At 53.9% G+C, this 15,125-nt stretch overlaps 9 protein-coding genes across 9 annotated transcripts; 6 read left to right on the forward strand and 3 right to left on the reverse strand.

The window, feature by feature from the left end:
- Positions 1-101: 101 nt before the first annotated feature.
- DSM5745_07910 (peptidylprolyl isomerase) lies at positions 102-755 on the forward strand (the record flags this gene model as incomplete). The annotated part of the gene is made up of 4 exons (XM_026749926.1): positions 102-138; positions 193-362; positions 421-552; positions 606-755. The coding sequence occupies 4 exons, from the start codon at positions 102-104 to the stop codon at positions 753-755; spliced, it is 489 nt and encodes a 162-aa protein (XP_026601958.1).
- A 667-nt stretch (positions 756-1,422) lies between these two features.
- Positions 1,423-2,151, forward strand: DSM5745_07911 (GNAT family N-acetyltransferase; the record flags this gene model as incomplete). Its single annotated transcript, XM_026749927.1, has 1 exon — positions 1,423-2,151. The coding sequence occupies one exon, from the start codon at positions 1,423-1,425 to the stop codon at positions 2,149-2,151; it is 729 nt and encodes a 242-aa protein (XP_026601959.1).
- Positions 2,152-3,242: 1,091 nt separating this feature from the next.
- Positions 3,243-4,285, forward strand: DSM5745_07912 (putative short-chain dehydrogenase/reductase family protein; the record flags this gene model as incomplete). The annotated part of the gene is made up of 2 exons (XM_026749928.1): positions 3,243-3,372; positions 3,432-4,285. 2 exons carry the CDS (start codon positions 3,243-3,245, stop codon positions 4,283-4,285), a joined length of 984 nt encoding a protein of 327 aa, XP_026601960.1.
- Positions 4,286-4,530: 245 nt separating this feature from the next.
- Positions 4,531-4,912, forward strand: DSM5745_07913 (uncharacterized protein; the record flags this gene model as incomplete). The annotated part of the gene is made up of 2 exons (XM_026749929.1): positions 4,531-4,540; positions 4,596-4,912. 2 exons carry the CDS (start codon positions 4,531-4,533, stop codon positions 4,910-4,912), a joined length of 327 nt encoding a protein of 108 aa, XP_026601961.1.
- Positions 4,913-5,945: 1,033 nt separating this feature from the next.
- On the reverse strand, positions 5,946-7,309 carry DSM5745_07914 (uncharacterized protein; the record flags this gene model as incomplete). Its single annotated transcript, XM_026749930.1, has 2 exons — positions 5,946-7,216; positions 7,264-7,309. 2 exons carry the CDS (start codon positions 7,307-7,309, stop codon positions 5,946-5,948), a joined length of 1,317 nt encoding a protein of 438 aa, XP_026601962.1.
- A 1,110-nt stretch (positions 7,310-8,419) lies between these two features.
- DSM5745_07915 (uncharacterized protein) lies at positions 8,420-9,373 on the reverse strand (the record flags this gene model as incomplete). Its single annotated transcript, XM_026749931.1, has 1 exon — positions 8,420-9,373. The coding sequence occupies one exon, from the start codon at positions 9,371-9,373 to the stop codon at positions 8,420-8,422; it is 954 nt and encodes a 317-aa protein (XP_026601963.1).
- Positions 9,374-9,987: 614 nt separating this feature from the next.
- DSM5745_07916 (transcription factor domain-containing protein) lies at positions 9,988-12,251 on the forward strand (the record flags this gene model as incomplete). The annotated part of the gene is made up of 3 exons (XM_026749932.1): positions 9,988-10,048; positions 10,110-10,926; positions 10,997-12,251. The coding sequence occupies 3 exons, from the start codon at positions 9,988-9,990 to the stop codon at positions 12,249-12,251; spliced, it is 2,133 nt and encodes a 710-aa protein (XP_026601964.1).
- A 362-nt stretch (positions 12,252-12,613) lies between these two features.
- On the forward strand, positions 12,614-13,955 carry DSM5745_07917 (uncharacterized protein; the record flags this gene model as incomplete). Its single annotated transcript, XM_026749933.1, has 3 exons — positions 12,614-12,759; positions 12,809-13,123; positions 13,475-13,955. 3 exons carry the CDS (start codon positions 12,614-12,616, stop codon positions 13,953-13,955), a joined length of 942 nt encoding a protein of 313 aa, XP_026601965.1.
- Positions 13,956-13,988: 33 nt separating this feature from the next.
- Positions 13,989-15,079, reverse strand: DSM5745_07918 (uncharacterized protein; the record flags this gene model as incomplete). Its single annotated transcript, XM_026749934.1, has 2 exons — positions 13,989-14,474; positions 14,534-15,079. 2 exons carry the CDS (start codon positions 15,077-15,079, stop codon positions 13,989-13,991), a joined length of 1,032 nt encoding a protein of 343 aa, XP_026601966.1.
- Between the last annotated feature and the right edge of the window lie 46 nt (positions 15,080-15,125).

The raw sequence follows: 15,125 nt of genomic DNA on the forward strand, positions 1-15,125 counted from the left end.
CTGAGAATTTATGATATAAGGAGCTCCGTCCCCAACTCTCTCTTCTTCTTTCCTTCCATATTGCTCTGCTCATCCACTCGAGTACCTCAATTCCCGTCACAATGGCCAACGTTTTCTTCGATATCACCGCCGATGGCGGTATGTTTCTCCCAGCTGTTACTGACGCTTTGCGTTTTGCTAATACCCCACCAGCTCCTCTAGGCCGCGTTGAGTTCAAGCTCTTCGACGACGTCGTCCCCAAGACCGCCCGCAACTTCCGTGAGCTTGCTACCGGCCAGCACGGCTTCGGCTACAAGGGCTCCCCCTTCCACCGTGTCATCCCCCAGTTCATGCTCCAGGGTGGTGACTTCACCCGCCAGAACGTGAGTCGCTCGCGACGGAATAAATTGTGGTTCAGGGCGCTAATGTTGTGGGTGCTAGGGTACTGGTGGCAAGTCCATCTACGGTGAGAAGTTCGCCGACGAGAACTTCCAGCTCAAGCACACCAAGCCTTACCAGCTCTCCATGGCCAACGCCGGCCCCAACACCAACGGCTCTCAGTTCTTCATCACCGTTAGTCGCGCAAATCCCGAAACAAATATCAGAAGCTAATACCATGTCTATAGACTGTCAAGACCTCTTGGCTCGATGGTGCCCACGTCGTTTTCGGTGAGGTCGTTTCCGGCCAGGAGGTTGTCGACGCTGTCGAGAAGCTCGGCTCCTCGGGCGGTGCCACCAAGAAGAAGGTCGTCATCTCCAACTCCGGTACCGTCTAAGCGTTTTGAGGAATTTGGTTACCATAATAGTTGAAATGAAGTGAGCTTCCGCGGTGCAGTGTGTTTCTGACACTCTGCATGCATACAATCTCTCTGAGCATTGATACCGTAGGCTGAAAATTTGTTCTATTATCTGTAGTCCTGATTAGTACTCGATTTTCGCCGGCGTTTGCGTTATCTCCGAACACGCAATGACCTGCAGATTTCCCAGCGTATGCGTATTCTCTGTCAGATTGACTCATTGACATCAAACAGGACAAATACCGGCCGAAGCGAACATCTATGCCGAAGCAATTGAGTGAATGCTGAATGAATATTAGGACTAGAACCTGCCAGTCATGGATTCGAGTCAGACAACCTGAATAGGTTTATCCTGGATGGGTCCAGACCAAAGCAGCATGGTGAATCCCAGGATCAAAGTTAGAAACATTGTGAAGAACACCATGCTGACTTGACTGTCTAAGGCAGGAGCAGGCCAGAGCAATGGCGTGATGCAACTCCTGCATGCGCAGGATTTTGCCCGGACCCGGGACCGGCTTTCTCATTGCATATATAAACACAATAAACCAACCGCAGAAAAAAATCACAACCCGCTCCTTTCTTCCTCACTCTCTCGTCTCTTCTTACCTTCTCACCTCAATCCCATACCTCTCAAATCCCAAACAAAATGTCTCCCACTACCTCCGCCATGGTTACCCTCCCACCAGCAACCACTCCCACCGCAACCACCCTCACCGGCCGCACCATCAAGCTGGTCCCCCTAACCCCCGCCCACGCAGACGAGCTCTTCCCCCTCGTGAACAACGCGCACCCCCACCAAACCGCCCTCTGGGAATGGGTGCCCGTCGGCCCCTTCGCCGACCTCCCAGACCTGCGCTCCACCCTAGCAGCCGCAATATCATCCGATGACACCCTCCTCTTCGCGATCCTCGACAGCCGGCCCAACCTCAACACCACCGGCAAGGCAATCGGCTTCATCTCCTACATGGCCATCTCCCCCTCCAACCTGCGCCTCGAAATCGGCCACGTCATCTTCACCAAACCCCTGCAGGGTACCACCGGCGCCACAGAGGCCGTCTACCTCCTCCTCAAGCATGCGATCGAGGACCTGGGCTTCCGCCGTGTCGAGTGGAAGTGCCATTCGGCTAACGAGGCTTCGATGCGCGCTGCTATTCGCTTTGGGTTTAAGTATGAGGGGCTCTTCCGTCAGCATATGGTTGTTAAGGGGCGCAATCGGGATACGGTTTACTATGCCATTCTGCGTGATGAGTGGGCTGTTCTCAAGAAGGGGTTTGAGGGCTGGCTTGATGTTGAGAATTTCGATCAGGCTGGTGTGCAGAATAAGAAGTTGGAGGAGTTCCATAGGGCTGCGCAGCGTGCGCTTGGGTTGCTTTGAGTGGGTGTTCTCTTTGCTACTGTGGTTTCCTGCTGAACTGGTTTCATGCTGAGCTGGTGTTTGTTTGTACTGCGTTCTTCACTGTTTTCTTGTAAAGCCGTGTTTTCCTGTGCTACAATACCCCTGATTCTCCGTTGTTTTCCCTCATGTTTTCAATATGTCTCTCTGGCTTCCGCTTATCTTGCCTGTCTCTGTCTTTCTCTCAGGTGGATTTTTGGCTTGGATTTCGTCTGTGAAAAGTTCTCTTGTTTTCTTGTTCTCAAAAGCCTTATTTCCGCACTTGATGTGATTTTCTTGATGGTTAGTCTTTCAGCACTAGCACTTGGAAGATACAAGGGATCTATGCGGCTTATTTGCTGTCTTGTGTTCCTACAGCATCCACGTCGCCACTGCACTAATAAAAGTCAAAAGTTGTTCTTTTCTTTCGCTATGGGTCGCATCTTGAGTTCCTTATTAGAACAGTTTGTAGAAGTGGTTCCCAGGGAGTAGGTTGGATGCCTGCTGATTGCAAAGTCAGTCTATAATGTGTAGCGCGATACAATAGCTACTGACTGCTGGCAAGTTAATGCTTTCTTATAGATGTATGCTCCTCTAGTGCATCAATCGTGCCGATCCCATCCAGACTAAGCTCTCTACTTCCAGAGACAGATGTTCAGAGATAAGTATTGTTGAGGGGAGTGTATGGCTTGGTCATGTGACGGGCATAAAGTTATGGGTGAGTTATGCACGCTTGGCGTCCCTATGTCCTTGCCTGATTCCGCTGGCAGACCTTGTCACCGTTCCCAACCATCCATCGATCGAAAGCGATGTCAGAAGCTATCGACAGAAACAGGATTTCCCATCTCAGCAAGAATCAGACCCGGCTGTCCAAGCCTCTCCCCCGATGCCGTCCCTCGGGAGCCGGATGTCTCCCCAAGCCCGCCACAAACGGCTCAAGATCTACGAAGATACAAAATGACGTTCCCCTGGCCCGCGCCCGTGAAGATCAACCGCGGTTGCACCATCGCCGGTGTATTTATCTACGGGGCCGCCCTGCTAAATAAACCGGCCTCCTTTCCTGCTTTATCTTTTTACGAATTCCAGACGCGACCATGTTCATTACCGCGGCGGCGGCCTTCGTCTGGGCAAACTTGAATCCAACAAATTACATCGGCGGCGTCAGTTTCCGCCCTGAGCGCGACATTCCGGATCTTTCGGGGAAGGTTGTTCTCGTTACGGGAGGTAAGCACTGAGTCGCAGAAAATTACAATTAAAGTTAAGGTGCTGACAGGGACCTGCAGGAAACGCCGGCCTTGGGAAGGAGACGATCCGGCAAATCCTCAAACATAACCCCGAGCAGGTCTTTCTCGCTGCGCGATCCGAGGAAAAGGCCCAGAACGCGATAAGGGAGCTTGAGTCGACTGCGCCCAACGTCAAAATCACCTGGCTCCCGCTGGATCTGACATATACGAAGTCCATTCACGATGCAGCTGAATTATTCAAATCGCATGCGTCGCGCCTCGACATTCTGATCCTCAACGCGGGCGTCATGTCCCTCCCACCGGGCGAAACGGATCTAGGGCATGAGATCCAACTAGGAACGAACCATACGGGACACTTTCTGCTCACGAAGTTGCTTCTCCCCACACTACTCAAGACCGCTGAAGAGCCGGGCTCTGATGTCCGCGTCGTTTCGCTCTCTTCGATCGGACATAACCTCGCGCCCGACTTTGAGACTGTGCTCGATCAGACGAAGTTGAAGCAATGCAATACGCACGCCCGCTACGGCGCATCCAAGGCCGCTAATATCCTCTTTGCCGCTGAACTCGCGCGTCGGTATCCGTCGATCACGGCCGTCTCCGTACATCCCGGTATCATCGTGACGGATCTCTACGGCGCCGTCGGCGCAAGCAACCCGCTTGCGGCGGGGGTGATCAAAATCATGGGCATGATCGGGACGAAGGTCGAACAAGGCGCGTGGAACCAGCTCTGGGCTGCGGTGGGCGCGAAGAAAGGCGAGCTTGTCAACGGTGGCTACTATGTCCCTGTCGGCATTGGGAAGCCACGAAATCGCTATGTGACCGATCAGCAAATGGGGAGCAGACTGTGGGAGTGGACGGAGACGGAGCTTAGGAAGAGCGAGGCGAAGCTTTGACTTGCTATCTATACTGGATCTTGGTTCCCTGGATCTATTTGTCATATCCTTGGATCTACCTCAGCTACCATATAGTGGTGGTGGGCAGTGGTGACGTGCATGGCGTTCCCGGACAGCGGACGGACCGCGCTCGCCACGCAAAGCATAATACAACCTCCCCCCCGCATTCTTGACCTCAGTTGACCTCACCTCGTATTCCCCTGTCAGCAATAGACTCTCTAGTTCTACACCAGTCAGAGCAAGCCATGCCTGAAGGTCCGCCTTCCCCTTGCCCCTACCGTCTACCCCATTTCCCTCTCATAACGTACAGACCCCTTCCACAAAGAAGGCTTCATAGAGCGCATGCTCCAACCGCACCACCAGCCGCGGCGCCGCAGCAGCAGCGCCGGCGAAGGCGAGCGCGAGAAGCCCGATCTCGCCAGCTTGGCCCTCGAGCGCTCCAGCAGCAACGAGGAGGACAAGAATCTGAACCTGGATACTGGCCAACCGGAGAATCAGGAGCAGAATATCGGTCCCACTGCGCTCCGCCGCCAGCGCCGCAATTCGAGCTTCCAGCGCTTTAAGGAGTATATGCAGAGTGAGAAGGAGCTGGATGAGGAGGGCGAGATGTATGCTAAGTTGATGTAGCTTTTTCTTTTTTCTTTTTTCTTTTTACTTTTCATAAGCTGTTGCGTTGGGTTTCGCGAGCTAAAAGATTGGACTGTTGCTGGGTATTCTTCTTTCAACTTGTTTTTGGCGTGTCTTGGTCGGTTCAAATCTCTTGCCTAGACTGATAATCTAATCTACTATGTCATAATTCTACATACAAAAGGGACACTGGATGCGCAGATGAGCACAAACTCGGAGTGTTTATAGAATGTCTCTGCGCGAACAGCCCAACCAGCCTCAATTGCAGGAGATGCCCAACCAATCTGTTTTCAAAGATCGTCCAGGCCTTTGACTCGGCTCAATGCGATATTTCGAAGGTGGCGCAATGTCTTCCCTTCCAGTCGAGACATCCCCAGGCTTTCTCTGTATAGCGTTGTCGCGTTCAGCCTCCTATACCAGAGCAAGTATAGTTTGAAGCAGTGTATAAAAGCCCAGAAGCATCTTAGTATCTCAATCTCAATCTGAGGCTCGAATATTCCATCTATAATTTTATGCACTTAATGAACGATCTACCTGGTAATATCAGCGACGATGCCCGCACCACCAACCGCCATCCCGCGCCGGGCCCTTCCTCCCATGATTTTTACACTCCGAATCGCTCATATCCCTAGGTGCCCAAATGACGAAAGTAAACGGCCCGTTCGCCGAACAACTCGGATTGGCGATGATGGGTCAGGGTGATATCGAATTCTCGCATTTGCCGTCGAGACGAGCGTTCACGGTGTCTTTGCGGTTGATATCGCGGGTCCGTTCAAAGTTGTTACTACGGCGCTATATCCGGACGATGGGGGAGGGGGAAATTGCGATGCAGATTTAGCGGCATTCTTCATGGATAAACAAAACAGGATGCGAGGCTTATGCTTAATGCTTAGACTAGCTGAGCTTCACGGCGGTAATTGGTGGCAAGAGCAATAATACAAGGTAGACACGCTCGGATTGATTGGATTGTGGACATTATGACCTAATACTTGTCTCGAGCGCTACGGTGCATTCAGTAGGACCGGGGTCGTGTCTACCAACCCCTCGTAGGCTCTGGTGTCGTCGCCGCAAGCCCCTCCCCAGGCGCCGCAGCATCCCACGCCAACCTCTGCTCAGCAACCTCCGGTGTCGGCGTGATGGTAATCTCCTCCCGATCAAGCGCAACCATCGTAACAGGCGGGATATACCAGTCGTCATCGCAGACGCTCCAGCCGGGATCGATGCTCCTCACCTCCTCCGGAATCTTAACCCAAGGCACATAGTCATCGCGAATCATGGTGCAGGTGCTATCGTCCGGGATCGGGCACTGCTGGCCTCCGCGGTACTGCGGCCATGGAACGAGCGACTGGGTGTAATTTCCGATCTCGTGGGGCTGGAATTCGGCGAAGTTGAAGGGGTAGGCGGTGCCGATGTATGGATACTTTGCGTTTCGGTGGTGGCGCATTGAAGTCAGTGTTTCTGGGTTCACGGCTACGACGGTGTTGTAGTGGTCCTCGCCGCATTGGCTTCCGGGGTGGGCGCGGCGGTTGCTCCAGGCGTAGATTGTTGTGAATGAGAGGTAGACTGTTGGGGAGACGAATGTTTCTCCGTTTACAATGGCGGTGCTGGGTCCGGAGGGGGAGAGGGTAGTTCCGTTCTGCAGACAGAGATCCCCGGCGTCTGTGGTGACTGGCCAGTAGAAGAGGGTTGCCGTTCCAGGCAGGAAGTGGCAGGCTGAGCATGGGTTCTCTTCCGGATACGATCTGGTGGGCGTTGGGCAGTCCCATGGTCGGATGGGGCTGTTTGTGTCGCCTGGCACAGAAGTGATGATGGAATCTTGGTACGAACTTGATAGCTCGGAGTACGTTGACCAGATCGGAATACACTCACTTACTTCCAGAGTGCAATCAGGAGTGGCGCCGGGATCGCGGTAGAGGGTGCTTGTGTAAGTGTTGGTTTTCACCCATGTAGAGCATGGCCCGGTGCCGGGGTAGTACGCGGTGACTGTTTCTCTGGGTCCCAGCGCACGAGGGGCGCCATCGCACAGGGTGGTTAGGGGGCCTGTATGGGTGTCTGACCAGTCTTCCGCGGTGACGGAAGTGCGACAGGCGCCTTCGCTGGTGGTGTAAGATCCATAATATGGGCTTGTGGTCGTGGGCCCTAGAGAGTGCAGCTCAGTAGAGCGCCGTGCGTATTCAATCCAAGCGGCATTGCATGACACGGCGGATGCGTCAGGTCCAGTAGTAGGCCCGTAAAAGTAATCCGTTGACGTAGGCCAGAAGATCGACGTGTTTAGCGTGATGAGCCATTGGTCGCTGGTGATGGCTGCCTCAAGTCAATTCAAGGCCTAGAAATCTAGAGCAAGGACCTACCATCCTGGGCGGCAGCCGAGCCGAGCAAAAAAGGTAAGAAGAACATTGTTGATCAGAGCATGGAAAGAATTGAATGATGGCTGCCGGGGTCTTGCTGTTTATAACTATTCGCGAATCGCGAGTGACTCGTGCGGCGGGCAGCTCGTGTTCCTGGCGCGCCTCATTGGCCTGGCCCTGCATCGTTTCCCTTGTGCTGCGCTCCTGCAGCTGCATTGCAACACCACGTCCTTGGCAGTGTTTACGATTGGTCTCCAAGTGAGACATCGCAAGCTCGTGAGGCTGGATCTCATCTAACAGGCCAGGTTTGACTGCCTCCGCATGGGGCGGGTTGTCCCGCCCGTGTCTGGCATGATTATCGTCGACTTTTGATCACTCATCAATATCATTGTTCAGGCGATCGTCGGTCGATCTAGACCCATGAGGGCTGAGGGGCTGAAATGGCCCTGGCGGAGAAGCGGTCGGTGGTTGGTCATCCGTCAACGCTAGGTACGATGGTCCGGGACTCCGGGTTGTCATTTTCAGAAGGTCGAGCTGGACCCTGAGTGCTGTGGACGAGTACGTGCGATCAGACGCCACGATGAGGTGGCGGCAAAGGCTATTCGGAGTTTGGGACTCCGCCGGTGTCTATTTGCTGGGGATCAAGCGTACCAGTAGTGAGTCATGACAAGCTTCGCTGAATTTTGATGACTTCGAAGGGCGGTTTGAATAGTACGCGTTGTCGCCAGAGTGCGTCATGGAGCGAAGAAGCTTTGATGCAAAATGAGACTTCCCGAGAGTTTGTTGGATGAAGAATGAATGGTCGGAATTTGTCCGCTAGTGCTGTAGGGTCCGCGTCCGACCACCGGCGCTGAAAACCGACAAGCCCCGACTGGCCGGCCCAATTGGTACAGAAGGATCTGCTAACACAGTTTGGACCTTCGGAGATTCACATTGCAAGAGGGCTTAAAACTTGGCAGAGCAAAAACAGTCAAAGGGCAACGAAGGTTTGAATTATGATGGGGATACCGCATCAGATTAGGTCGCCGCTAGCTAAGCATGATATCAGTCTAGAGATGGGTGCCAGAGTGCCAGTAAGAAATGGAAACCCGCTAAGCCTGCGCCCGCCGAACAACTAGCAAAAAACTAAGAAAGAAAGCCAAGGGAACAAAAACAAGGTTCAAGCCTGCGCCTTGGGCTCCGCCGTGGCGGCGATCGTCCGCTCTGAAGACTCGTCTCCAGACTCCTTTCCCATCCCGCTATAGTCGCCAGGCTTGGTGGATCCGTTGGGAATCCAGAAACGCTTATCGATGCGGCTGAATGTCAACAGGCAGAGGATCATGATCTCGAGGACGAAGTTGAAGACGTAAAAGGCTGGTTTGCCGTGGTACCAAGCCGGGTTTGAGACGGGCCTCAGCGGACGATAGAGACTACCCATCTTGAAACCGGAAACCAGGATGCACAGGCAAGTAGAGGCAGTGAGGATAACGATCTTGGCAAGCATGCTTCCCTCGCCGAATGTCTCTTCCTGCTTGGACCGGGGAAGTGCGACTGCTGGAATGATGTGGAGCAGTGGGAGGCAAGTGAAGAAGAAAAGGTAGGTGATGGCAGTAAGCTGCACGTCGCGGCAGTCGGCGCGGGTAACCGGGTCGAGCGTGTAGAACATGACCACAATCGCGGTAATGACCATGATGAGCGCGGCGGGGAGGAGCCAGTAGAAGACCTTGCTGCCCTTGCGTGGAATGGGATGCCATCCAATATGAGGTTGCTTTGCCCGGAGTATGCGTTGAGCGAGGATCAGGTTGATGATGTAAACCAGGAGGATGCCCGCGTTGACAAAGATGTTGGCGGCGATACCGAGGCGGACGTTATGCGGACGGTTGGCCCAGACGATGCGCAGGGTGAGGGTAGTGATTCGTGCCATGCAGAAGCCAAACAGCATGCCCGACAGGTTGAACTTGTGACCCCGTCTCTTGTTCTTCTGGAGGATCGTCATGTTGGTCACTGCAAAGCCAATGTACATGACGAGGAAGATGGCGCAGATGATAGTATCGGGGACATTGGTTGGAAGACCTCCTACTCCAGCGGAGGTGGAGGCGTAGGGGCCGCCGCGCTTCTCAAGGGAGGAGAGCATCGTGTGTACCGGTACTCTCGAGTCTTGGAGTTGTCGAGCAAACGCGAAATCGGTAGAAGTAGTAAGCGGACCGGGGAGGCTTGGTGTCAATGTCGTTTGGACTGATTGGCAGGGGATGGGAATGTGTTGTGTGTTGTGTGTTGCGTGATGAGAGCAGGGTGTTAGAGGCGGGAAAGGACGCCCTCCCGGTCGTCTCTATATATATTAGAGCCACGGGGGTGATCGCCGACAGGAAGCGACATTCCGGCGTTGAAAAGGTAGATTCGAGTCATCAGCATTTGGCTTTAGTCGTCATTCGAATCTGGTGAAGTCCGAGCCAATGATGGAGAGCTGATCCTTGGAAAGCTGGTTGACAGCGCAATAGCCTACGCAACCCAAACGGGCAAGGCGGCCGTCGGCTTTAGCTTTGGCCGAGCTCCGCGGTCGCAACTTTCGTCCGTCCGTCCTCTGCCCCTCACGAGTCTTTCTCCTGCCACTGCTGACGGAGTAGATGACCTTATCCCCGCTCTATCCCTGGCTTATCCTATTTTCAACTGACTCCCAGTCCCCGTTGATTGCTGCAACGTGTAGCGGGCTCCGACTCGGACGAATGTCGCATCTTCCACGTGGCCGCAATGCTTGCACCCCATAGCCCTGCCGCTGGCGTTCGGAAAGGGACGAAGAGTTGCACCGAATGTTCGTGCTCGAGGACCTTAGGCTATTTATCGCGCTGTCGTTTGCTAACCGCGAGATGCAGGTAGAAGAAGAAAAGTTCGCTGCGTTCGAATCCCCGAGGACGCGCCAACATGCCGTCAGTGCACTGAACGCAACACCGCTTGTCTCGCCCAGACGTCGAGTTCCCGCCCGCGACAGGCGCAACGGCTGCCATCAAGATATCGGATCGCACAATTGGAGTCCCAAGTTAGTCGATTGACTAAAGCTGTCAATAACATCGAGGTCAGGCTCGGGGGCAACCCTTCGATCCAGGTCGATCAAACCGTGACCCACAGCCCCGGATCCGAGGAGTCCGATGCAGAATCCACCGCGTCCGAGATCTTGATTGCGGAGGAGCCTTCCCAATTACGCTCGCTTTTTCAAAATGACTGGCTCAGCGTGGATACCCAACGGCGGAAGGATCAGCTTCAGGAACGCAGGATGAAGGCCTCCGCCCACCTTGCCGAGAGCGTGCGACCCGCTCTGCAGAAGCTGATTCCCACCAAAGAACAGACGGCGGAAATGTTGGTCTGTACTTATGATTGGATGCAGATGGTTCATACCATGCTACCCCAGCCTTCGGTGCCGAACTCGAGCCAGGAGATGCTTCAACACTATGAGGAAATGTGTCAACCGGATGTAGACATCATTGTTCTGGCCTCGTGGCTCTTGACTCTGGCCATCACTGCCCAACAAATCCCGCAGTCAGGCAACAGCCCCGATACCCCGTCAATGGGCTCCCATAAACGAATAAGCTTCGCCCGCTCTGTCTCAGACGCCGTCGAGAGTCTGGTGATGACTCATGACCGTTTGATCGGGACATACCAAGGCCTCGGAATGTGCATACACTTCATTCGATTGTACGTCTATCTCCTCTCTTGCAGCGTCATACTTCTTCTGTGAGCTCAAAATTAATCTGGCACTTCATAGACAAATGGGCCGTGGGAATCCCCAAAAAGGCTGGCTTAAGATGCGACACCTTATTGCCCTGGCGGAGTTAATGGGTCTACCAAAGGCAGTCCAACTCGCTCGAGTGAAAAAGGCCAACAGTCCCGCCGAGCAGGCGGCGCAGCATGAAAAGATCCAGCTCTGGGAACTCATCTGCACCATCGACCGCCTGGGAGGGCTGTTGATCAATCTTCCACCGTATACCAGACGTTATCAGTTGAAAGTCGTTGATGATCTTGTAGTCGACGGTGTCGTTCAGCCGTCGGTCTATATGAGCCGGTTAATGGACATCTCCCCCAAAATCTACGACCTGGAAGACCTCAGTGCCACAGAGGGCTCAACCACGAAACTTTACACATCCGCATTGGAGATTGTTCGGGGCGCGAGGGATCTTGCTTCTGAGGCACCGGCGTCGTGGTGGACCATAAATATGACAGATGACTTGAGGCCCGATCATGTCGTCCAGTACATGCACTATTGCATCGTCATGAAGGCTCATCTACCGGTCGCGCTTCGACAAGATCGAACCGAGGAGTATCTGTATAGCCGACTAGCCTGCATTGACGCGTGCGAATGCGTTGCTCACAGATATCATTTTCTTCGGCGAAAACTCCCATCGGGCTTCTTCACGCTACGGATGCTTGATCTTCAGGCGTTTGGAGCTATGGCAGCCCTTCTCTTGCTCTCTCATACTTGTCCATTCCCCGACCACCGTACCTTCCAAATTGACAAACCGCGCATAGAAGGCCTTGTGACGCAAATCATTGAGCTTATGGAAGAAAAGTCTAAGGATGGAGTGGGTGTTGATTTTGCAGAGCGTGGTGCTAAGACACTCCGGTCGCTACGAAACCTTTTGCAGCAGGATGCGAGTAATCCTGCGCCCATGCAGGAACTGACCGTCAATGTACCGCTGCTGGGAAACATTCACATTCGCCGTAACGTTCCCGCAACGCAAACCGCTCCGCCTGAAAGCCAGCGATCCAGCGCCGTTCCGCAGTCTACCAGTTGGCAACCTCAGGAGCAAACCTTACCCGCCCACTACAACCCGCAGTTTGCCACGAGCACCTACGTGCAGGAGCCTCTGTTGCCAAGCCAGGCCGTTTCAAACATGCAGTGGGAACCGTTATCATGGTCTGTCGAAGATGCAGGCGAAAACCTTCTCGAGGATGCTATGATGGCAGAGTCCTTCGACCAAGCCACTATGTGGCATAATATGTACTATAATACGTTTGGTTGATGGGCCGGAGAGAGCTTACCATGCTTGTAGACACTGAGCGGCCCTCGCCTGCGACTCAGCCTGCGACTCACGTCGGGAGCAGCTCAAACGAAACCTGTATCTCAAAACGCGCGGCTGCCCTAACGAACACTAACGGATGAGCAAGTGTCGCCAAGTGCCGGGGCTTCAGCCGAGCCAACGGATCGTCGTTGGTATAGCCGGCACCCCACAAAGCTCCCCGCGCTCACAAATCCTGGGTCCGGCCGGGGCGATGGCGCCATTTTTCCGAATCTCTTATTAATGGTGCCTGAGCGCTCGCACATAAAGGGGGCTATTCGAGTTTCACTTCGTCGCTCGAAAGACGATCGAATGAGGCCGGTGGCATGGATGAGACACGGGAGGCAAAGCATGGAGCGCCGCCGTCGGCTGAGCCTCTGGAACAAGTGCAGTCGCAACGGCCAATCCCAAATGGCGGCTTGGAAGCATGGCTTAGTGTCTTCGCGGTTTTCTGCGTCTTCGTCAATTCCTGGTATGTCACAGCACCCGGCAGTCGCGATCGCAGCCTAATCTCAATCCAGGGGTTTGATCAGCACTTACGGCGCCTTTCAGGAGTTCTACCAAACGGTACTTCTCCCTAATGAATCCCCTTCTTCCATTTCCTGGGTAGGGAGCATTCAAGCCACGCTCGTTGTCATGGTGGGCATTGTATCCGGGCCATTGGTTGACCTCGGCTACCTTCGCCCTCTCATTATCTCTGGAAGCTTTCTTGTCGTATTTGGGATGATGATGACTAGTCTGGCTACCCAGTACTATCAAGTGATTCTTGCTCAAGGGTTTTGCGTTGGCATCGGCGGCGGCATCGCATACATCCCCGCCCTGGTCGTGATCTCGATGTACTTTACTACGAAGCGCCCGATCGCAATCGGTTGCGCATCGATAGGATCAAGCGTAGGCAGCGTTGTCTTCCCAATTATGTTTCGCCAGCTCCAGCCAAAGATTGGCTTCCCTTGGACGGTCCGCTGCATCGCCTTTATCAACCTCCTGCTCGCTATCATTACCTGCGCCGTACTGTGTCGTCGCCCGGGGAAGAAGATCGGGGCTCGAAGCCTTATCGACTGGAAAGCTTTCAGAGACATCCCTTTTATGATGCTATCCATATCTATGACTCTGGTAATGCTCSGCTACTGGATCCCACTATTCTACGTCCCCTCATACGCACGAACCGCGTTGAAAACAACAACCAGCCTTTCCTTCTACATGGTTGCCATCATTAACGGCGCGTCTGCATTCGGGCGAACTGTCCCATATCTCTTGGGATCGCGCGTGAAGCCGATCGGCATTCTCATAACCTGCGTAGCAGGCTCCGCAATTGCTATGTTCACCTGGACTGCTGCGACCAACATTCCTGGATTTATTGTGTGGGCATGCTATTGGGGGTTTCTGACCGGGGTTTTGGTCACCGGACCAACCTCGATCGTCTCGCATCCCGCTCTATGCCCCGATCTGAAAATGCTTGGAACTCGGATGGGCATGATGTGGGGGATCAGTTCGCTCGGATCGTTGGCTGGAACGCCTATTGCTGGAACACTGGTGGAACTGTCCGAAGCAAACTTCTTGCGCGCTCAGATTTTTGCGGGATGCATGATGGTAGGTGCTGTCGCACTGCAATCCTGCCCAACATTTGTGATCTTTCGGTATGACCGGAAGGGACAAGGTTCTCAGTAACGTCACCACACTATGTTCTAGAACACTATACCATCAAGGTTCAGCCTTAGATCCATCAAAGCCATCCTCACTACCACTGGATATCCGCATTCCCGCCTCCCTCAGTCGCTTCTCCTCAGCTACCTTCATCTCGTAAAATTTCTTCATCCGCGCCGGCACAATCCTCTCCCTCTCCGTCGCGATCTTCCAACCCCTCAGCCTATCTTTCCCGAGCGCCAGAAGTGTCTTCTGCTCGATCAGGCTATACTGACTATGGTCTTCACGGTCAAAATTAAACGGTTCCTTCAAAGCAACCGGGGGATTCGTGATGATGCGCGGGATACGTAAACTGTTCCGCGACGCCGAGTGCAGCATCAGTGGATGTATTAGGATCACGTCGCCTGTTTCCCCCGTCATTTCACGGAAGTCCGTGCAATTCTGGATTAGAGATTTGTAGAACGTCAAGCCGGGGTCTGATTCTGGATTCTGCGCTCGCAGCCGGGGCACCATGTGCGGGGATACGCCTTCGGGGTGCTCGTACTAATCGCAAGAATAGTCAGAGCGAAGCTTGGATCATCCTAGAGAAGTACAGAACTCACCAAATACCTCGCCATCAAGCCTATCGCCTCCGGACAAATCATAGTCCCGCCACCGCGCGGCCTAATATCCGAAAACAACGGTATAACAAGCAGCGCCTGCTCCGGCGAATCCAAGAAATGCCAGAAGAAGTCCCCGTCAACGTGCCAATCATCCAGCTCGCGCGGGTCCACGTCTTTTCCCTCCCACTCCGCACTCCCCAGATTCACGATCAGACTGTCGCGCCAACTTCGGAATTCGTTGTCCTCGGAGATCCGATCCTCGCCGCCGCAGAGCTCGCAGATTGCGGACCAGGCTTTTGGCGCGAAATCGCGGGCGCTTTCTTGTCGGTGGTGTGGCATGTTGATGCGCTCGGATGTCCAGGTGCTTTTGTCGGAGGCGGAGTATCCCAGTCGGATCCAGACGTCGCGCGTCCATGATTGGGCTTTTTCGCGCGTGAAGCACTGGGGGATTAAGACGTAGCCGTGTTCGAGGAAGTGGTTTTTTTCAGCGGCTGAAAGGGTGTATGTGGGATGTTGGTCTTGGGTGCGTGAAGGTTCGGGGGTCATTATGCTTGTATTTTGGTCGTATACTTGAATATGTGTCCTTCAATTG

The sequence above is a fragment of the Aspergillus mulundensis genome (genome assembly GCF_003369625.1).
Source record: "Aspergillus mulundensis strain DSM 5745 chromosome Unknown scaffold_8, whole genome shotgun sequence".
NCBI lineage: Eukaryota > Fungi > Ascomycota > Eurotiomycetes > Eurotiales > Aspergillaceae > Aspergillus > Aspergillus mulundensis.